Source organism: Trachurus japonicus, chromosome 21 (assembly GCF_045865225.1).
Source record: "Trachurus japonicus isolate A0001 chromosome 21, Traja_1.0".
NCBI lineage: Eukaryota > Metazoa > Chordata > Actinopteri > Carangiformes > Carangidae > Trachurus > Trachurus japonicus.
In genome coordinates this window covers 2024329-2047587 of record NC_140927.1, presented here as the reverse complement: position 1 = coordinate 2047587, position 23259 = coordinate 2024329, and the positions used below count along the sequence as shown (strand labels likewise).

The following is a 23259-nucleotide window of genomic DNA, read 5'->3' as shown; positions in this document are numbered from 1 at the left end:
GTCTTGTTGTGGTTTTGACACTCTTACGTATGTGATACATAAATTACAACAACATGCAGGATATTAGTACTGCTTTATTTGTAAGTATCAGCCTCATGTGCACGAGAAAATCTCCTTCATCAGGAATAATTGGCTATTCACTCAAGAATCACAATAGTTAATTCCAATGGAAGTTGTGTACTGGTTGCACATAAATAATTTAGGCTTTTTGGCCCATTCTGTCTTACCAAAGCTATTTTCTTATTTCACTGCTCTTCTGGATTTTTCCAGTTTGATTGGACCCAAAAGGGTAGAATTCACATAAAAAAGTGATTTCTGGAACTTCATGAGGTTCAGATAATTATATTGACCATGTTTCAGGCACTGTGTAAGAGAAAAGGTCTCTTTGGGACCGGCTGCTCCTGTGTCTCACATGCACCACACATTTGTATTTCCCACCCTCTGCCGTCAACAGAAAAGCAAAGCAAAATGTGTCACCAGCAAATTCATGAGTAAATATGTGTGTCCTCCATCCTGTGCAATATTAATTAGCACGATAGGGTGTATTATACAAGAGTTCACTGTTTTCTGTGAGTATTAATTTTGGAAGCTGAATATTCACTCACTATCCACTGGATAGCGCAGACTGTTTGTATTGTTGAGGCTGATTGGTGTTGACTGGTGGCTTGTTTTAAGAGATCTAAAACCATTAATAATTTGATTTAAAGCTTAATTTCAACTGTTTTCCACAGCACAGCACACAGATCAGTCACGACATTAAAACCAGTCAGTGGTTTGTGGTCAAAAACTCCATCTGGTTACCCTCATGCTTAAAGGGGAACTATGCACTTGTTTTTAACAAAGCCGGCAAGAAATCAATCTATGGAGCGGTGGGTAATGTTATACATCAATGTTACGTTGTGTGTATTTGTCTTATCTGTCATAATCAAGAGATTATGTGTTACGGGGAGAGTTTGTGTCTTGGTGCCGCCGAGACGAGAGCTGGGACACCAGGTCAGCGACACTGATCTTGTAAGGTTGTTTTTTGGCCAAAAGACAATAGGTGGAAGGCAGAGAGCCTCCATTCTCCCAAGTCATTTATTTAACCATCACAATTACTCTGAAGCTGTTTAATTAAGGTATATATATAAAAAAAAGTAGCATAGTTAAGGTAAAAAAAATCCTGCATAGTTTCTCTTTAACTGAACATATGAGTTTTTGAATAAACACTTCCTGACTTGATAATGTCACATCCACTGAACTTAAGGCAGTAGTTCAGGGGATTTGATGTAGAGTTGTTTGAAGCTTCACTCATGATTAGTAATACAATAGTTCAACAGTTCGCAAACTGGCAGCAGACTGATCTGGATCTACTGCAGATAGACTGACTATAGAAACTATCTGTTAGTGAGCTGACATTAAACTTTCTTGTACTGATGAGCCAGCTGAGTGTGTCCTGTCAATGAAATCCCTGTGTTCACTGTTTATATGCCACATGTCCTTGGATCCAGCCGTCCCCTCCATGTTTCTTTTTTACTGCTAACTGTGTTGCATTAAACTGTACAGCACATTATATTTCAGTCTCTGACGGTTCATCTGTCTTTAGTTTGACTGAGTCTGGCTCTCCGGTCAGGCTCTGGGATGTCTGGGTGATTGAAGCCACTCCTGAGTCACTCTGAAAGGTTGTAAAGGTGGGAGGGGTTTTCTCGTGGGGGAGGGTGGGCCGCTTCGCGCTGCCTCGACGCAATGACTTCATCAACAGGGGCCGGAGGGAGCGTGCAGAAGCAGCCTGGGAGTGTTGCAGCGTTCGCTTGTTCCTGTGTTCGATGGTGAGACGGCAGCGCAGCACCTGGACGAAGACCTCCCTGAACTGCCTGGAGGACAGGTTGTAGAGGAAAGGGTTGATGACGGAGCTGAGGTAGAAGAAGGTGTCAGCCACGGGGTGAAGTGTGACGTAGCTCCGGAAGTAGAGAACAGACCAGAGGGATTTGGGAACGGCAGCCATCATAAGTCGTCGAATCTGGTTGGGAAGCCAGCACACCGTCAGGGATCCCACGATGAGACCTGAGGAGGTCAAAGCATAGAATATGAATGTCTAACACTTATTTTCAACGGCACTGATGTTCATACGGGAGCGTGCCTATGTTCCCTCAGCCCTACAGTATGTTCCCACTGGACTCTCTCTATCTATCTGGCCTGTCTAGCCTCTACCTGGTCTTTTTACTAAACTTAACCAACTCCTTTCTTCATTGCCTAAACCCAACCAATGGTGGGACCAAAGGGCTGAGGGAACATAGGGCCTAATTTTCAGTGACAACAAAAGTTAGACATGTGGGAACATAGGGCTGAGGGAACATAGGAATGACCCCTTAAAGACAATGCTTCAGCCTGCAACCTGCGAGCGTACATGAGCATAAAGAAAGGAAACATGGGAAATGGCTACCATGTAAAACCTTTTAAAGAAGATCCATTCAAAAACATATGTGTGTCAGGGCGTAATGTACCAGGCTGTTCTGTCCAAATGCAGCTCCTTTCCTGGAGCCAACACCACGCTAATGAATATCTAACAGAGTGGTATCGACCCTTTTCTCTCATTTTCAACAGGAAAGTGCATTTCCTCAAATATTCAACTAATGAAACAAGAAAAGAAGCAAGAAAAAAAGAACAAGACTTAGTACAATGATGCTGTACACAGTACATACGTATACAACATACAGTGGCATGCAAAAGTTTGGGCACCCATGGTCAGGATTTCTGTCCATGTGAACATTTAGGGAAGTGGAAGATTAAATGATCTCAAAAAGGCCCCTAACCCACAATATCAGTGTAGTATTTTTGTTTTCTACAGTTTTAGAGTGAAAAAGCGAAACAAAGAAGAAGGGAGAAGAATGGGAAACCCAGGAGACTTGAGCTCTCAGATAACTTGGGGGTAAAATGCAGTGCCATTGCTAGGAATTCTGGGCCCTCTTAAAGAATACTTTGGGCCACTACCCCCTGACTTTTCCACTTTTTTTCTTAGACTACAGTACGTACGTATTATCATTTTTTATTTAGCCTACTTTGTTTGAATGCTATTGCAGCATTACTACTACTATTACTACTACTGAGTATTAGTCAGGGTCTTATGCAGAATAAATCAGTCATACAAAGATTAGACTACTGGGGTTTTTGGGGGGCCCCACTAGGCACTGGGCCCCTAGAATATCATCACCTCTCTCCCCTATACAACGGCCCTGGTGAAATGTAAAGGGAAAGTGTCATCTGTAACTTTATGCCTTTTGGAGATAATTTCATCTTCCACTTGCTGAACTGTTTACATCAACAGAAATCTTGCAGGGTGCCCAAACTTTTGCATACCACTGTATGTTAGATGTGTTGGCTGAGCTGGTGAGAAGAGCTTCATTAGGAAGGCTGATGATAAATTTGGTTTTACAGCCAATGAGAAACTGCCTCGTTCTGCTTTTGTTACATCATCTCAACACATTGGAAGCCAGCAGTAGGCTGCTTCAGTCTGTTTAGCTCTTTTGCTTACAGCATCTTTGAACATCGTAATCTCTTCTTACTCTGGGAAAATCAGTTCACAAAAGGTGCTTTATCCACCCAGACTGATTTTTATTTCAGCTTTAATGAGGAGCTGTGGGGTGGTGAACTCCCAGCGGTGCTAAGCCTCCTGTATAATGACACAGGTTTGTTTTTGAAGCTCAGACATCAGTTTCCTCCGGGTTGTTTTCTTCTTCTCAGCTGATTTAAAACGGACATGACTGAAATCAGGTTCATCATACCTGCTGTTATTTTTATTCTCCTTCTAGTCTGATTTTATTCAGAGCTGAACAGCAGGTGCTCCAAAAAAATGACCAAACATTAACCACAGTGACTGCACCAGGCCCTCCAGGACACAGGATTGCCTCTCCAACTCCAGACCAGCCCGCTGACATATCTCGTCTGTCATGTCTGAGTCATGCGCTTCCTCTTTGGAAGGACTAAACACATAATTGTAGTCTAAGCTGGTGTTTATCTATTTCCTGCAGTGTTTTTAATGGGGAAATACACTGAGCAAACAGCCTTTGAAGACTCACAAAGTTGCCTGGCTTCCTGCTGTCAAACACAGATATCAACACATTTGTTTATAATGCTCCATCCAAAACAGCTGGGAGAATGATTTAATCCAATATCAGTTAAGGGGACAGAAACTAATTGGTATAAATCATCCTTCACTTCCTCCAGCCTGAAGGACCATGTCGGTTCCTATATAATACCCACACATGCAACGAATAAGAGTGTAACAGTGGACGCATGAGGCTGGAGTGGTTCCCTTTTGTTTAGGTTTAGGCACAGGAAATACTTAGGTTTAGGAAGAGATCATGGTTAGAGGACCTGTGTTGTCATGGTTACAATAATAAATGCAGTTAAAGTTAAAAGAAACAATGTTGATCATTGGCTTCACACGGGAAACATACAGCAGTCTCCTATGAAAGTATAATTACTCCTATAAAAGTCCAGTGTTTTGTATCCATCCTCCCTAACCCTTTACACCACATCTATGTTATAATTATTACATCTACTACATTTCACGGTAACACTTTACAATAAGGTACACAAAATTAGAGTAGTTAATGAGTAACTAATGAAGAACTAATGAGGAACTAATGAGTAGTTAGTGAGGAATTGAGCTACACAAAATTACAGTAGTTACTGAGGAACTAAGCTACACAAAATTACAGTAGTTACTGAGGAACTACTGATTAATTAACTGTTAGTTAATGGTCAGTTCTTCAGGAACCCCTGATCAAATTTCAGAGGAGTAGTTACTGAGGAACTAATGAGTAATTAGTTAGGGAAATGAGATACACAAAATTAGAGTAGTTACTGAGGAACTAATGATTAACTAACTATTAGTTAATGGTCAGTTCTTCAGGAACCCCTGATCAAATTTCAGAGGAGTAGTTAATGAGGAACTAATGAGGAACTATTAATGATCAGTTCTTCATTAACTCATGATCAAATTTCAGAGAAAGTTAATCACAACTTGATGATTAGTGAACTAGTTACTTCATCAGTACAGAATCATTACTCAATAACATGTCCAGTAGTTAACCTTTATTGACCTAAAGTGACACATAATGAGTGGTTTTTCATTTCTTCATCTTCATCTTTACATTAGTAGTTCCTTAAAAAAATCACAGACAGCAGGATTCTTGAGAAGATTTTATTCATTAATTTCAGACCACATACACATCAATATGACCATCCATGTTGCCTTTGAAATAAATATGATAGTTTGTCACATGTTTGGTAGGCTAAATGAATGTATCATGGGCTGTGTAGTACTGTATACTGATCACACCGTGGTTCACAGTAAAGTTGTTTGAGGTGCACAAAATTTAGAGTAGTTATTTACTATGAAACAAATTTGGAATGAATGAGGAACTCACTATTAGTTAATGGTGAGTTCTTCAGTAACTCCTAAACAAATTACTGAGGAACTAACTATTACTTAATCATTAGTTACCCTTTTTGTGTACCTTAAGGTAAAGTGAGACATCAAAATGAGTAGGTAATGAGTACTGAATCATTAGTTACCCTTTTTGTGTACCTTAAGGTAAAGTGAGACATCAAAATGACTAGGTAATGAGTACTGAATCATTACTGAATCATTAGTTACCCTTTTTGTGTACCTTAAGGTAAAGTGAGACATCAAATTGAGTAGGTAATGAGTACTGAATCATTAGTTACCCTTTTTGTGTACCTTAAGGTAAAGTGAGACATCAAAATGACTAGGTAATGAGTACTGAATCATTACTGAATCATTAGTCACCCTTTTTGTGTACCTTATAGTAAAGTGAGACATCAAAATGACTAGGTAATGTGTACTGAATAATTACTGAATCATTAGTTACTATTTTTGTGTAAGGTACACAAACATTACAGTAGTTACTGATGAACTAATGAGGAACCAAAATAATCATTTGCCTCCATGTGCACCAAAATGACATAGAATGTAAAACAACAACAACAACAACAACAACAAAAACCTTTGTAGCTTACTTGCTTAAAAAAAAAAGTCTTTTGTCTTTTATTTGGAAACAAGATCTTCAATTCCGGTGGCTCACCTGTGCAGCTTTACTGTGAGGAGCAGTGAATTCATTTGACGACGATGAGAGAAGTAATGGACAGAGCAAGGAAGAGCAGAAGCTCCCATCTTGACTATATCAGAGACGTTCTATATCTCGAGGATGAGGATGTGACCGTACAGTATAAGTACATTTTAATGGTATCTCTCTCTTTTTTTTTTAATATATACAAATTCGGTAAGATTGCTCCTCAAATTTACTGTAAGATAACTTTGTCCAAAGTGAATTTAGCCCTCTAAAACCGACCGTAAGTTTGGTTAAACCGAACGTTACATTATGCTACGCTTGCACATGTTTTACAAAACATTAAATAACTTATGAACCGTTTACGATAGAGACGAGCTGTGAACAGCATCTGAATCGGGGGGTTATCCGCTTTCCGAGGGTCCTTGAATGGTGCCTCTACGACAACACGTGACACTGGAAGAGAAGCTAAACCGAGCATACCATTGATGCTGAGGTTGCACATTTTTGACAAAATATTAAATAACTTATGAAACCGTATATGATAGAGACGAGTTTGTGAACAGCATCTGAATCACTGGATTTTTCGAATGGTGCCTCTATGACAACAAGGGACGATATGCGTCATGTAACCACATGGTAAGGGAACAGAGCTAAACCGAGCTAGCATCAATGCAACACTTGAGCATACTTTCATAGAGCACCATTCAAGGACCCTCGGAAAACAAAGAATCCCGCGATTCAGATGCAGTTAACAGGTTATTTAATGTTTTGTACAAACGTGTACAAGTGTAGCATCGATGCTACATTCTGTTAACCGACCATAGCATCGATGCTATGCTAGGTTTTTGAAGGCTACATTCACTTTGGAGAAAGTTAGCATAGTAAGAATTTGAGGAGTAATCTTACACATCTTGCAAAAAAAAAAAAAAAAGACAGATACCATTAAAATATCACTGTATACGGTCACACCCTCGTCCTCGAGATATCGTCGAAATGGGATTTTCCTTCTTTTGCTTTTCCCTGCATGGTCCATTGGCTTCTCTTGTGGCATGGTCCATTGCTTCTCTTGTGTCAAGTGAATTCACTGCTCCTCATAGTAAAGGTGCACAGGAAATGATGATCTCGTTTCCAAAATAAAAGACAAATGACACTTTGTAAATGACCTTTAATATGATAAGAACATTACTTTATTTGTTGTTTTTATGTTTATTTATTTAGTTTCTGAACATTAGTCAAGGTCAGGACTTTATTTCTTATATATTAAGCAGACGTTATATTCAGTGCTTTTATTTTGAAAGCGTCTCGCCGAGACCTCATAAACTTCCGGTGCTACGGATTTTACCGGCAGTGTGTCTGCAAGGCCAGAGTGTCTTCATTGCTAAAAGTGTGCCTAACTTACATGAAACGCCCTAGCACCTGGCTAATAAGGGACACAAGGTTTTGTTTTTGTTACCTTTTCATGCTATATTTATGTCCGGCTCGAGTTTGGTCGCCGTTGATAGTCTCATGTATGGAACATGTTGTGGTTAGCGTAAGCTATTAGCATTGGCAGCTCGGCTTAGTTTAGCTTAGTTTTAGCTTAACTTCAATGTATTGAAGTGAGATGGAGCTAAGCTAACTCGTTGATTGTTTTATATGCAACAGGACGTATTTTGTCTGTTTGATGTGAGGTCTGGTAAGGTTAAAAACAGTTTGATTGGATTAAAAAACAAACGGTTAAAAATATTTATTTCATGGTAATACAGCACTCCATTTGGATATTGTCTTTTGATTAAAATAGATAAAAAGGGAGTCAACTTACATGATTGTTTATGTGATAAAAGCAGTTAAAAATAATTTCATTTATGTAAAAGGAAAGGTAACTGCATTTTCTTCTTCTCATAGCTCTTACGGTGTGTCTGCAACTGAATTACGGTCCCATGGAATGAAGGAATGTGAACCATCAGTTTCATCATTTGTGACCATCATTTAGCTGGGGACGCTACACACTTGTTATTTTTTATTAGGCTATTATTAAAACAAGAAAGCTACAAAGGTTTTCTTTTCTTTTCTTTCTCTTTTTTTTTTTTTTTACATTCTATCATATTTTCTTGTGTGTGGACATTCAAAAAAATGTTATTTTGGTGTACCTGTGCAGGTAAAATCTTATTTTGGTGCCTGTGAAGACAAAAAGTTATTTTGGTGCACATAGAGGCAAATGATTATTTTGGTTCTTCATTTATTTCCATCAGTAACTACTGTAATGTTTGTGTACCTTACACAAAAATAGTAACTAATGACTAGGTAATGATTCAGTACTTATTCATATTGATGTCTCACTTTACTATAAGGTACACAAAAAGAGTAACTAATGATTCAGTAATGATTCAGTACTCATTACCTACTCATTTTGATGTCTCACTTTACTATAAGGTACACAAAAAGGGTAACTAATGATTCAGTACTCATTACCTACTCAATTTGATGTCTCACTTTACTATAAGGTACACAAAAAGGGTAACTAATGATTCAGTACTCATTACCTACACATTTTGATGTCTCACTTTACCTTAAGGTACACAAAAAGGGTAACTAATGATTAAGTAATGATTCAGTACTCATTACCTACTCATTTTGATGTCTCACTTTACCTTAAGGTACACAAAAAGGGTAACTAATGATTCAGTAATGATTCAGTACTCATTACCTACTCATTTTGATGTCCTCACTTTACCTTAAGGTACACAAAAAGGGTAACTAATGATTAAGTTAATAGTTAGTTCCTCAGTAATTTTGATTAGGAGTTACTGAAGAACTCACCATTAACTAATAGTGAGTTCCTCATTCATTCCAAATTTGTTTCATAGTAAATAACTACTCTAAATTTTGTGCACCTCAAACAACTTTACTGTGAACCACGGTGTGATCAGTATACAGTACTTAACACACAGCCCCATGATACATTCATTTAGCCTACCAAACATGTGACAAACTATCATATTTATTTCAAAGGCAACATGGATGGTCATATTGATGTGTATGTGGTCTGAAATTAATGAATAAAATCTTCTCAAGAATCCTGCTGTCTGTGATTTTTTTAAGGAACTACTAATGTAAAGATGAAGATGAAGAAATGAAAAACCACTCATTATGTGTCACTTTAGGTCATAAAGGTTAGGGTAAGTGTACCTATTAAGCCCACCAAATCTGCTTTTCAGCCATTTTTAATATATACCACCCCAATTTAAGCGAAAACGTTTTAGTTCAAATGATAGTCTAATGTCTAATTTGAAGTGTCAATCATTCATTTATACCAATTTTTAATGTTTTTATTGTTTAATTTGTCAAAATATACCAAAAATCTGGCATGGGCTTAATGGGTACTTAATGTACCCTTTAAGCCCATGGGTGTTCCAAATAAGCCCACTTCATGATTTGTTGATAAATACATATATATATTTAAAAATCTTAAAAATCCAAAGTTATTCTATTAAAATATGTAATCTCTTAGCTCTCAATAGCTATTTTCATTTTGTCTCCACCCCTCTCCTTGGCCCTGTAAATGGCATTTGAAATAGGCATGATCGGCCTATTTTCTGTGTTGTCAACACAGAAAAAGCTAAACTTACAACATGTCTTCTTTGGAATGTAGCCAAAAAACTATTCATGAACAAAATAAAAATTAGAATGGAAATTACTCTTCAGTACTTAAGCTTTCAATATCTGTTGTCATTTTGTCTGTATCTCTATCCTACATTATACAATTGGCATTTACATTTGGCCAAATTTTCTGGTCCAGCCAGCTGGTTGAATGTGTTTTTATCTAGATTTCTGAAGACCCAATGACTGAGAGAAAGACAGTTTCCTGGTTCAATACTATTTTAAGGATAATAAATGAATCAATTTCAGTATTTACAACTAAACAAATAACTTTTTAAACATAAAAACACAGCTTAAATAGAAACAATTAATAAAATGAATGAATTGGCCGATGCAATATCACTAATATTTAAATTTGGGTATTTAATTATCTGAATTATGAAGCTGATTGATTAGGTGAGGTCAAACTTAGGCAGGAAAATGGTTCAAAAGTCAAAAGGAAGAAACTCTCCATTGAAACAGAGCCAGTGGGCTTAATGGGAGCAGGTGGGCTTAAAGGGAACATCAGTGAATTACTGGTTAAAAATCAGAATATTTTTATTCTACACACATGACATTTAAAAACAACTACATGACATGAATCTATATAAGCTGCACTAACATAACATGAAAAGTATTAATTGATCATGTATTTAAGTAATTAGCTATACTCATTTACATCTGCCCTAAATGGTGTGATTTTTTTGCTACTGTCCCCTTTAAGCCCACTTGGTAAAAATGTTAATTAAAAAATAAATAAAGATAAATATTCATAGGTATTATCAATTTAACAATACAATAGGATATTCTGCATACAAAAATGTAAACTATCCATGTTTATCATGCTTTATATCATGGCAATGAACAATGCTATGCAGTGGCTGCATAGATGCAGCATGTGGGCTGTTTGCTAGCATGCTAAAATGCATATTTTGAATTCAAAAGAAAAACTATTTCTAATTCTAGTAAAATTTTAACACATGTTTTATTTAAAGCACTAATCTCTTAAATTTTGGTAACAAATGAGTACTTAGCTAAAGTCGGAGTAGAAATATGGAATAAATATTGTTTTTTCAGGGCATCAAAATCACTGAAGTTTTTTTGTAACTTCTTCGGGAGCAGCAGGCACATGTCACACATATGCTTCGATAACTCAAGATTGACAAATCTGATTTGCTTAGAATAAAAAGTATAATTTATGTAACAAGCTGCTTCATTGGAAGAACCATGAACCAGCAAAATTGGTGATGTAGTTTTTTTTTTTATTTGACTCAGAAGTCACAAGTGGGCTTATATGGTACGTGGGCTTAATAGGTACACTTACCCTAACTACTGGACATGTTATTGAGTAATGATTCTGTACTGATGAAGTAACTAGTTCACTAATCATCAAGTTGTGATTAACTTTCTCTGAAATTTGATCATGAGTTAATGAAGAACTGATCATTAATAGTTCCTCATTAGTTCCTCATTAACTACTCCTCTGAAATTTGATCAGGGGTTCCTGAAGAACTGACCATTAACTAATAGTTAGTTAATCATTAGTTCCTCAGTAACTACTCTAATTTTGTGTATCTCATTTCCCTAACTAACTACTCATTAGTTCCTCAGTAACTACTCCTCTGAAATTTGATCAGGGGTTCCTGAAGAACTGACCATTAACTAATAGTTAGTTAATCATTAGTTCCTCAGTAACTACTCTAATTTTGTGTATCTCATTTCCCTAACTAACTACTCATTAGTTCCTCAGTAACTACTGAAATTTGATCAGGGGTTCCTGAAGAACTGACCATTAACTAATAGTTAATTAATCAGTAGTTCCTCAGTAACTACTGTAATTTTGTGTAGCTCAATTCCTCACTAACTACTCATTAGTTCCTCATTAGTTCTTCATTAGTTACTCATTAACTACTCTAATTTTGTGTACCTTATTGTAAAGTGTTACCCATTTCACCAAACAATAAAATATGGATCACAGTAAACTATGTAGACAGACAACCTTATTTGTTTACATTAGAATTGTGTAGTGGTTTATTATTAGGGGTGGGGAGCTGCATAGACATTTTGGTCTGGGTGCTTTTGTTGACTTGAATCTCACTTTGTTCCAATATCAACTGTCAGTTGATCAAGGCTGACTGTGTCTGAGACCATTCAGAGCCAAAGTCATACACTCTGCATTTGTATGACCACTTAGGGAGCAACTTGAACTGCAGTTTAATAAATCAGTCACTATGAACAGATCTACCACATCCAGAAACAAAAAAGAGGTCATGACCAATAGCAATAATAGGAAATAATCACGAGTAAATTATCATTACAGTATGTGGTCCTCAGAGGACATGATATGACTGTGGTGATGTCCCATGGACATCTACCTGGTAGATAGTTATGATCACCATTAAATTGTTGGTTCTCTGACTTTTTATCATCATCAAGTGAAATTTTCAATGAGTCTGAGACTTTGGTTTATATCTGCAAACTACTGAGATTTGTACTTCAGGGTGCAAAATAGCAAAATTAACATACAAACAAGTAAAAATAGGATGAACATAGCATGCTGATATGTATCTCAAAGTATCACTGTAGGCGGACATATTTGACAATCTTGTCACGTGGGGTCATATATTACATTTCATTTTCCACCACTTGCACAAACACATATTTTTCAATTGATCCATGTGGCCACACGTCAGGTCCCAACCTGAGCAAACACACTTGGCTGTGAGGTCAGAGGCTCGTCCATCAGCCTGCTGGTGTGAGTTTAGCCCATGCCATTAGGAAATATCGGTCCTGTTTCCAGAGCTATGTACCATTGCTAAGCAGCAGCATCACGGGTTTAGTTTCGGCCCACTGGCTTTTAAACAACACAAACAAGAGGTTAAGAAAAAACTGATCTCCCTGCTGTTTGTCCTCAGCAAAATAACATCTGCTTGGCTCCAACGAAGCTCTACACCAACAAAAAGTAGACCATGAGTAGTGCACTGAGATCTAAAAGCCAGATTATTCATAATTAATGACTACTTAATTTATTTTTTTTGCAAGATTTCTTCTATTTCCAGTTTCCAGTGTTTTACAATAATATGACCCTGTACAACCATGCAGTGCACCTGGTATTTTCACTGAATAACTGAAGGAGCCTCCTGCTGAAAGTGACACACAGAGAAGTGTTTTACTGATTGATCTCACAGGAGACGAGACTGAGCTGAACCTGTATGTAGGCTCAGGTAACAGATTCCTCTCAAAATAGTCTGTCATCTGTGAACTTAGAGACAGGGACAGAAGGTAAATGAATGAGGAGGGACAAAGAAGGGGACATACTCCTTTAATCAGTGTCACCATGTGTCACTTTCCCCTGAAGGTTTGATAGATAATTAAAAACACAATGGTAATTTAATGAGCCTATGTTTGTCAAAGTGTCTGTTAATGTATACTCTCCCCTTGACCTTTTTAAAAAACGCAAACACTTACTAGCCAGACAGGCTCATCCCCTGTTTGTGGCTTCATAAGCATTTTCTGTAATTAAATGACAGCTCCAGCATTATTTTAATCTCTGAGTCCCACAGAAGACAACAGTCAGAGCGTTAATTAATCAGCATACAAACTGACCAAATCCTGTGGCTGACACATCCTGCCAAGCTTCCACACTCATCACATGAAGGCTGGGACTCAAACTGCAATACTTTAATAGACCGACCAAACACTTGGATACATTCAAGGTTTCTGTCTTGTCATAATATCCCAGACACAAACTTAACTGTCTCATCCCCTTCATCAACCACCTCCACTAAACCACAGACAACTAGTTCCAGACAACAGGCTCAGAGAAGCTTTATACAGAGTAGGCTAACACAGTGGAAGACCTTGCAAGCTAAAGATACTGTATGTACTAGATAATTACTCAAAGAAGAAAAACATCAACTCCAGTCTCACTCTGTGTTCCAATGGTACACAATCTGAGTACATCTACATGGTGTTCACCTGAATAACACCAGATCACAGATGAATCTCTTCTTCTTCCCCCTCTTTTCTGTTGCCCAAACATCCCAGCCAACATCTGGAGTGGGGCGGGCCAGACAGCCCATCAAGTTATTATCTTATATGTTGTCCAAAAGCACAGTTACTCTGCAGAGTGAGGGCCCATCACACCTCCATCCAGGCTAATGAGATTTATTAGCATTTAAAATGAATGATCAAAGAGAAAGTCTGAGGAAACTAAACAATGTCCTCTTAACTTTACCCCCACACCCAGACGGCTGGCTGGTTGGCTTACATCATCATTTTGTAAAAAACCTCCATGACCCCCCCCCACACACACACACACACACACACACACACACTAAAACACAAGCTGGTGTTTTCAGATTTACACCCTCAGGGTGACTTTGGAAAAGAAAATGCTGATTTAGTCAGGACACGGCTGAAAATGTGCATTCATGATTTTAACCACTTTTAAACTTACTCCAAGTTGTATGTTTTGTTTTTTTTAGACATTCTACCCTGTGGCAAGGCTGGATCACCAACTGTGAAAACAGGTAACTGCCAAGGGCCAAAAACCTTCAGGGGCCCATGATGGCCCCTGTTCAGTTTTTGGTAATTTGAGGTTGTATCTCCGAAATGTCAAATTCCCTAATTATAATTTCTCATTTCCTTAAAAACAGGGATCTTTAATTTACAAACATATAAACTTTAAGTAATTAGCATACGAGTAGGAGTACTGTAATTGGTGATATTCACCACATTAGTTCAAGTTCAAGTTCAAGTTCAAGTTCAAGTTCACTTTTATTTATATAGCACAGTTAAAAGACCTGCGACAGTCGTCCAAAGTGCTTCACAGAGCAGAGACAGAAACAAAAATAACAACGCATGTACAAGAAACAAGAAAACATGCATACCATCACACATTCTCACACACAAATGCATGTAGCACATATACATATACGAACGTATGCGCATAGGCACTAGGCACTTGGCTCAGTCCTGCCCCCTGTTGGTGAAACATTGCACGTTTTTAAGAAGCCCATCTCTAAAGTCGAAGGCCAGGTAATAAAATTTTGCCATCCTTCACACTGCCATCCGTATAAATGACACTAACTGTCCAGATGGATTAATATCACACACTACACTGATCCACTCACTCTCAATAAGACCTGAGGGGATTGTGCTTTTTTTCTTTTAGATGTGACTTTTTCAAACTTACAAAGTTAAAAAAAAAAATTGAATAGGCCACTACAGATGTCACACAGACAGATGAAGCAGCCTGATTAGCTGCCTTTATCATCGGCCGTTGCGCTCAGATCGTGTCCAAAATGGCTGTATTACTCTTTAAAATGGCGGGGGCGGTGGTGGTGGAGGACAGACAGGGAGGGGTCTACCTGTCACACTGGCTCGTTGATCACAGTCTACGCGTTCATCTGGAAAATTGCCACTGAGTCAGCACAATTCGGTAACATCCCTGCAAAGAGGAGAGCGTGCAGCTCAGGTTGTCACGGCGCATGCGAAGCTCTCATGTTGTTGATAAATCTTTATCATCGTTATTATTATTATCTGAGCTGACAGTCTCATCAGTAATGTCCCCAAGCTCTCTCTCACACACACACACACATACGCATACACATGCATAACAGAGAGATCCACTGTGTCCCCGCCCTGAGCAAAATGCAACTGTCTGCTAATTAGAAAGCAATTAAAGCAGATTATTGGAACAATTAATTGTCCGTCTTTGCTGTAATTGGAGTGTATTTGATTGAGCCTCCCAGTTGCTTGGTGCAGTAAACAGTTGAGGAGAAAAGGCTGAGCTGAACCAAGTTGTTTCAAGTTAATGTGAGTCAGATGTCAACATGTCATGTCAGCTGTTAAAGGGATAGTTCAACATTTTGGAAAACTGGCCCATTGCCATAATCCCTATATTTTTAGGAGTAGGTTTGTTACCTTTACTTGGTGGTGCAAGCTATTTTTATGTTTTATGTTTATGTTTATTTGCACGATTATAAAAGCAACAATAAAATTGAAAAAAAAGACAAAAGACACGAGCGGGTGAGGAGGTAGAAACCCACTACGGGCTATTTAAACCTCACCCAAAACAAACAAAAGAAACATTAAAGCCCCTGTACAGAGCTTTTAACTGGATACGCAAAAGTCTCTGGTTTCTGCTGATGTGTCTCTGTTACCTACAACAGCAAATGAGCCCATCAGTGTGAAGATACGCTATTTCTAATTCTACCTCTGGAAGGCATGGTTGGTTCGGACCACTGACGAAACGATACGAATAGATACGTACATTACGCTGTTAAAAAAAAAAGAGCAAGTCCCGTTTTCTTTCCGACATTTCCAAAACAAGTCTACACTCGCCGGCCAGACAAACGTCTTCATGAAAGTGGGAAATGCAGTCTTCATTCCGGCAAAACACCACCACTTTCGTCCACAGGGGCTGCCAAAATCAACACTAAATGAAAAGTCTGTACAGGGGCTTTAATATATCTTTTATGTATTTTTAGAACGGCCAAGCAGAGCTGCAAGCTGTTCAGAGCTACGCTAATGGCTAATTAGCCATTAGCCATTAGTATAGAGAGGCTAATGGGATGGTCTCCCTCATTTAACTCATCAAATACACAATCCAACAACTCCAAAATGCTCTCGTGCACAAGTTGTGACCTGCACATTCACCACGCTATGAGCACAGATTTATCAGGGAGCAAAACAGTGTCTAATGAGAAGAAGAAGAAGAAGAAGAAGAAGAAGAAGAGGAAGAATGTTGTTTTACTTGCACTTTGTACTTTGGACAGTACAATGCAGCATGAAATCAGATTACAGCCACAATGATTATTGACTTGCATATTATTAGGTTTGTTTGGCAGCCCTGTGAGCAGACACACAGAGATAACACGGAGCTGCTTTCAGAGCGTGTACCTGTTGTATAATCTGTACTGCACTGTCTGAAAGTTGAAGGATTCCTGATACAAAGTTACAAGAAACTTGATGTGAAATCCAGCTCTGCTCAAACATCTACATCTTTTGACACAAGTCTGTCCTTTAACAGTGTCAGCACCACAATGCAAAAACTCAAAATCTTTCCAAGAATATCTGTCTTATTTCTTGTCAAAACTAAAACTAATTTTCACTTGTTTCAAACAAATTTTCACTTGAAATAAGTAGAAAAATCTGCCAGAGAAGGAAAGGAAGTTTTTTGTGCTTGTAATAAGAAAGAAAAACTTGCTCCACTATCAGATTATTTCAAGTGAAAATAGTGAAGAAGTGTCTAAAAACAAGGTACTTTTTAATGTGATGAGTCTTATTTTAAAGCAGAAGTAAGCAGAATATTTGTGTTAATATAAGTCTTAAATAGTTATATCTTCCGACAGCAATCACTTACATAGAGTGTTTGGTCCGAAACACGGGTCTGTCAGTCACTCTGCTCTGCTGTAAGCCGAGCAGAAAACTTCTTGTATAGGCTACTTCCTTGTATCCTACAAGCTTTATCCAATGAGGAGAGAGAACGGCATGAAGGGCTGTGTGTGCAGCCAAGGGATGCGCGTGAATGTGGTGACGTAGGGACGAGGACCAATAGATCCATGACGAGGGCGGGGGCTGCTAACTCCATCGGCTGACAAGAAGTTAGCCAAAACGACCGGATCGCTTACTTCTGCTTTAAGTATAATGAGATTTGTTTTGACTAGAAATGACATTTTGACTAGAAATAAGACAAATATTCTTGGTAAGATTTTTAGTTTTTGCAGAGGAGAGGGCCCTGTTGAGACAAGTGTTTCTTATTTTGATCTACTTCTACAAGAAACAAATGAAATGGATGGTAAATTTTAAGTAAAGAAAAACATGGAAGCAATTAACAGCAATTTATGACATTTCAACGAGCTGGTGGCAAGACACCAACACCATTAGGAGCTATTTAGTCAAATGAGTAATACAAATAAATTATAGTGCCTGTGCTGAGATAAGCTGCACTAAATCACCGGCGCAGCAGTCTATCAACCTTCAGCTGCCATGCAGTCTGGGTAGATTTGTGGAAGTAATTTATTGTTTTTGACAAATTCATAAGATAGATAATTTCAAACATCTTGCTGTCATTTGATGTACTACTATCAGAATGAAGAGACTGACCACGATGACAACCCAATAATTCAAAACAAGCTTTCTCCCTCTGAAGAACCTGTGTCTGATGTGATTACAACAGAGTGCCTGTTAATCATCTGAATAATAGATCACTTAGAAAAGTTGTTGCAGCTGAGATGACTGCTTCACTTGACTGTTTAGGAGACAGACTGTCTGCACTAGACACCACCACACACACCTGCACTGTTATAGGCTGCAGGGTTAATGCTGCATATGCTTAGCAGACCTTTTGAAAAAGCAACATTTCTTTCATAACTCACTGAGAAACTTTTCAAATAGAGGGCATCACCAAATCATCGACGCACTTCATTTCCATGATTGGAAACGCTTCTGTAGATTCAAACGGAATAATCAAGAGAAGGAAAATATTTCCTATGGTGTATGAGTACACCATCTGACTGAGGACTGAACTCGTATGTATGGCCATCTTGATTGCATATTGATTTAAAGCATATGTCATATATATAACTACCAAAATGAAATGTGTTAATGAAGGAGAAGATGAATGTGGGATGAAATTATTCAGATGCGCATGATGAGGGGAAACTCAAGGAATGAGCTTCACTTGTTTGCTCCATGATTAGAAACTGTTTATTTCAGCCTGTGTCATTTTGTGATTTACTACTATATTAACCAACAAAATATGTTTTTCTACTTTTGACTTTTTAAATAGGAAGCAACATCTATCTATCTATCTATCTATCTATCTATCTATCTATCTATCTATCTATCTATCTATCTATCTATCTATCTATCTATCTATCTATCTATCTATCTATCTATCTATCTATCTATCTATCTATCTATCTATCTATCTATGACAATGGCAAGGTATTGTTTGTAAAGACTTTACAACTGGAGTAATGTAATGTGCTCTGACCTCTTTATCCTGTTCAAAACTCAAGCTGCTGCTGTTTAATGCTTTTTTTGAGGAGTCCTGGTCCTGGAGTGAACCTGGTCTTTGGTTTTTTAGGACATTCACCGGAGGAATTTACTGACAGCAAACCTCTTCTCTTACAGTAATTGCCAAAAACAATTTCCTCAGTTTTGTCCTGATTTACTGTAATTGAAGGAAATTGACATTCATCCAGTGACGTACCTGCTCTAAACAGTGACACAAAGCCTCTACTGTAGTCGTTTGGGGATAGTATCAAACATAATTTGTGTGTCGTCTGCAGAATATGATATGCAGAAAGGGTCCAAGAGCTGAGCCCTGAGGAACTCCATATGACATAGCTGCTCGATCGGATTCATAACTTCCAATGGTCACAAAATGTCTCCGGTCCCACAAGGAGAACCTGAACCATTCTAGGACTGTTCTGTTTCCAACCTGTTCAACAGTATACTGTTGATTGATCTACAGTGTCAAACACAGCACTGCAGTCCAGTAAGACTAAAACTGACAGCTTGCCTGAGTCATTGTTCAACCTTACATGATTTAGCACTTTAATAAGAGCTGTTTCTGTGATAAGATCAGAAGCCTGATTGAAATTTATCAAAAAGTAGAGTTGATTAAAAACCACTTTGGAAGGTGATCAACACTACCAGCCGACACAATAGTGCACAAAGTTGAGTTTACAGTGGTGGAAAGTAACATGGATATTATTTTTCCATTCTCAGGGTAAAGGACAAGAATACAGTGGTGATCTGTGAAAACTGCATCCACAGCAAAGAGCAGTGACTGTAATCTCCTGAAGCACTGAACCAAACTACACGCTGCTACAGAGCTCGTTGCTAAAGCTGAGGTTTTTTTGTTTTGTTTTTTTACAGTGAAGTGAGACAGGAGAGTCAAGGACGACCTCAAACACATGGCAGCTGCTATTAGGACAAAGCCTACATGGTACACACTGTACATGCATGGATATTACAGTAGTATCACAGACATGACAAAAATTGGAAATATGATGAGGATAATGGGAATGGGGGCTGAAATGAAATAAAATAAAATAAAATAAAAAAGTTAATTAAGGTGAAAGATAAATATGAGCCTATGGAGAGAAAAAATAGATAATTGAGAATTGGTTAGTATTTAGTTGTTTACTGTCTGATGGATGGTAAAGAAATAATGTTTTCTGCTTGTTTTCACCAAATGATTGGAGAATAATCATTTAGTATTATTTATTGATTGATTACGTTACATTGTATTGATATTATGTATTAGTAACAAATTGCAGGTGTATGTTTAATAACCTAACATAAGAGTGACTGAACAAATGTGCAGTCAAACCTAAATACAGACCACCTTTGTTCAAGTGAAGAAATGAAAATCAAAGAGAAAATCAATGTCATGCGGAGCACAGAGATGAGTAAATAATATTGATCTGGTGAGATCTTCTCCTCAGACACTGGATGAAGAACTATCCTGTGGATAATAAGCAACCTGTGATGGAGACAAACATTACAAAAGCCTCTGACAATGAGTACAGACATCTCCTGAACCCAGACACAAAACCAGAACAGACCGTGGATGAATTACACCCACAGAGAGTATAAAGGAGCTTTTTGAAGATTGAAACTTTGGCATATCCGTCGCATAATAATGAGTTTTTGGGATGTCAGATGGGCGGGTTTAATGAGTGGTCCAGCACAAATAATGCCAGGTAAACATCACAGAAAAAATATCCTTGATTTCAAATAGGCAAACATTGTCAGTTGATACTTCCATAAATCACGTCCATGGCAAACATTTATTTGATACATCGAAGTTCAATTAAACCACAGAGACAGATTGGAAACAGGTCAATTAGGGTTCCTCCCACTGTGCAACAACTGCAACTGAGTGCATTAAATCTTATCTACGACAGCCTCTCAGACCAGTTGAATCCAAACTCATTTATGAGCCTGTCAGCCACAAACCGAGTGGTTTCCTCTCCCACTGCAAATGGAGAAAGAAGTGACTTTTAGTAATGTTGCACTGCAATCCAGGAAGAGTGGGAATGAATTAATTTGGAGGCTAACAGAAGATCCTCAGTCATTAAACCACTTGAATAACTCGGGTAAGTCATAGGGGAATATTATTCATAATGGAACTAATCTAATCACTTTGGAGGAGATTTTCTGGTGCAGACAGGGCTGCCTGATGATAGATAATCCTGCTCTGGAGATTCTTGTTTGTAATCTTGGAAACTTGGAAAGGACATTAGTGAATATGCGCAGATGTTCTTCAGAAGAGCTCTGGTCTAATTCTAATGCAAATCATTTTCCTCGCCCAACATTTGTTCCCCATTTGAATGATGTGGCCACAGCGTGAGGATGTTTGGTAGCGGCCCTGTTTGGGTTAAATTCACACAAATTGACCTGTAAATTATATTCTCCTCATTACGTTAGAGGAAACAGCTTAACGGTGAAATGTTATTCTGACTTCTCTCTCCGCAGCAGACGGCTGATTCAGTTTGTCACCTCAGTCAAATCCACTTAAATCCCACAGTCAGACCCATCCAACAGAAAGCAATAATGAAAGCAGAGGGAACGAGAAAGGATCAAGGACAAGATAAACAATATCTGTCCACTAGACTTTTGCTTTAAGAATGTGAAAATAAACCTTAAAGGTACATTGTGTAGGAGTTACTCCTATCTAGCGTTGCGGTTGTATATCGCAAGCAACTCAATCATATTTTTCATGCTGCATTCACGTGAAATTGGGCAGACGGCAGACGGACGACAGCCGCTGCACGTAACGGCATAAACAAGCCTCTATGTAAACAAGTGGTCCGTCAGCACGAGGCAAAACAATACACGTGACAATATGTTGTCATGGCGATGTGGTATTGTTTACCTGACCCACGTTTTACCGGCTTTCTCTCGACTTCTGTGACTAAAATGACATCTGGTTTGTTACCGACGGCCGTCTGTCTGACTGCAGGTGAATGCAGCATCAGTGTAACGCTCCATTCCTCCTCACTGTGTTACCGCGGTGACTTTTCACAGACGCCACCTCCACCTGAGCCGACAGCTCCGGTGTCTCCGCTGAGTTTCCGTGGTTTCCTACCGTCACGACACCACATGGCAGCCAGCACCGAGCTTACCCGCTCCATGTAGATATGAATGATATGAACGGCAAATTCAGAGCTGAAAGGAACACTTCAGTTTGTTGATGGGGGGGATTACTGATTAATAAAAAACATACTTTTGAAAAAATAATAGATTTTCGTGAACAGGAGAAGTTACACAATGTCCCTTTAAAGGCCCATAGAGATGTTGAACAGTTGGTACTATTCATGAAAATTCTTTCACACTTGAATTTTGAGATTTAAGGCATCAAGAATGACGATGGGAAATTAAGATGACACAAGAGGACTCTTTTCATTCATTCATCTGCTGAAGGAAGGTTTCAAACAGACACAGATTGGCCATCACGACAGACAACAGACAAGACAACAGACAACTATTTAAGTGCACATCCTACACATATTTTTTATAATGCAGGTACAGCGCGTGTTTCCATGGGTTTCCCTAAGTTTCCTAAATTATTAAGTCATTTTAATGTTTAATGTTTGTATTGGAAGAATCATATATAAATTGAGCAGAGGTTCTCAACCCCCTCACTTCTAACTTCACTAACTTCAGTGTACTGCTGTTTGCACTGACACACAGGGAGCTCTGCATGTGTTTATGCACAGGACAAAGATGTCACAGCAGCAGATCCAGTGACCCTCTTCTACAAATACACACTTCTCTGCTTCGTGTGTCCCAGGGTTTTTCTCTCAAGTGAAGGAAGGTTACCAGATGCAGTCCTGACCGACACACTCTGAAAACACAGGTGGAGAACAAGAACATGTCCCATCTAAAAAAACTGACGAGGATGACACAGAAAAGTCAAGACTTATTTCCACTGTGGTCCTCCGCTAAGACAATCCAGGCTAAGTAATAAGAGAAAATACTTGACAGTAATTTACAATACATATTAAATAAAAATTTGCAATACACGTTAAAGTGAAGTGCACACATGAATCACCCGAAGTACCTGAATACACGCTGCTGGGTGATGAAGGAAATACTCTACTGCTTTAAGCAATCCATCCACCACCTATTCACCACTGCTTTGAGCCTATATGTCCCCAGCTGATTGATTTAGTATAGGTTTGTATGGATTTGACTATTTCAATCAATCAATCAATCAAATTTTATTTGTACTGTATAGCCCAATAGCCAGACGGTACCCAGAGTGCTTTTACATCAAAGCAATACAATAATACATAAAAACACAAGAAAGTGCTACAGTGCTGCAAGAAAACACAAGAAAGTGCAACTAGTGCTGTGAGGTGTTAAAGGCCCTCTAAAAGTGCATAAAGTAAAAATAAAAAAACAGGCAAAATAAGTACACCTAAGAGGTGTACAGTTGAATTTGACTTGTCTTTCAGTGGAACATAACAGTATAATGTTCATTTCAGCTGGCCCACTTTATCTCTTTTTGATCCACAGCTGAAGCTGGCAGATGTTG

General features: G+C 38.4%; 1 protein-coding gene across 1 annotated transcript in view; it reads right to left on the bottom strand.

The window, feature by feature from the left end:
• Nucleotides 1-1166: 1166 nt before the first annotated feature.
• The window catches only part of gpr39 (G protein-coupled receptor 39), a 40805-nt gene continuing 18712 nt past the window's right edge, over nt 1167-23259 (bottom strand). The window contains exon 2 of the mRNA XM_085765378.1: nt 1167-2043. Within this exon, the coding sequence (XP_085621504.1) occupies nt 1550-2043 (494 nt within the window). The 3' untranslated portion in view covers nt 1167-1549. The remainder of the gene's footprint in view (nt 2044-23259) is intronic.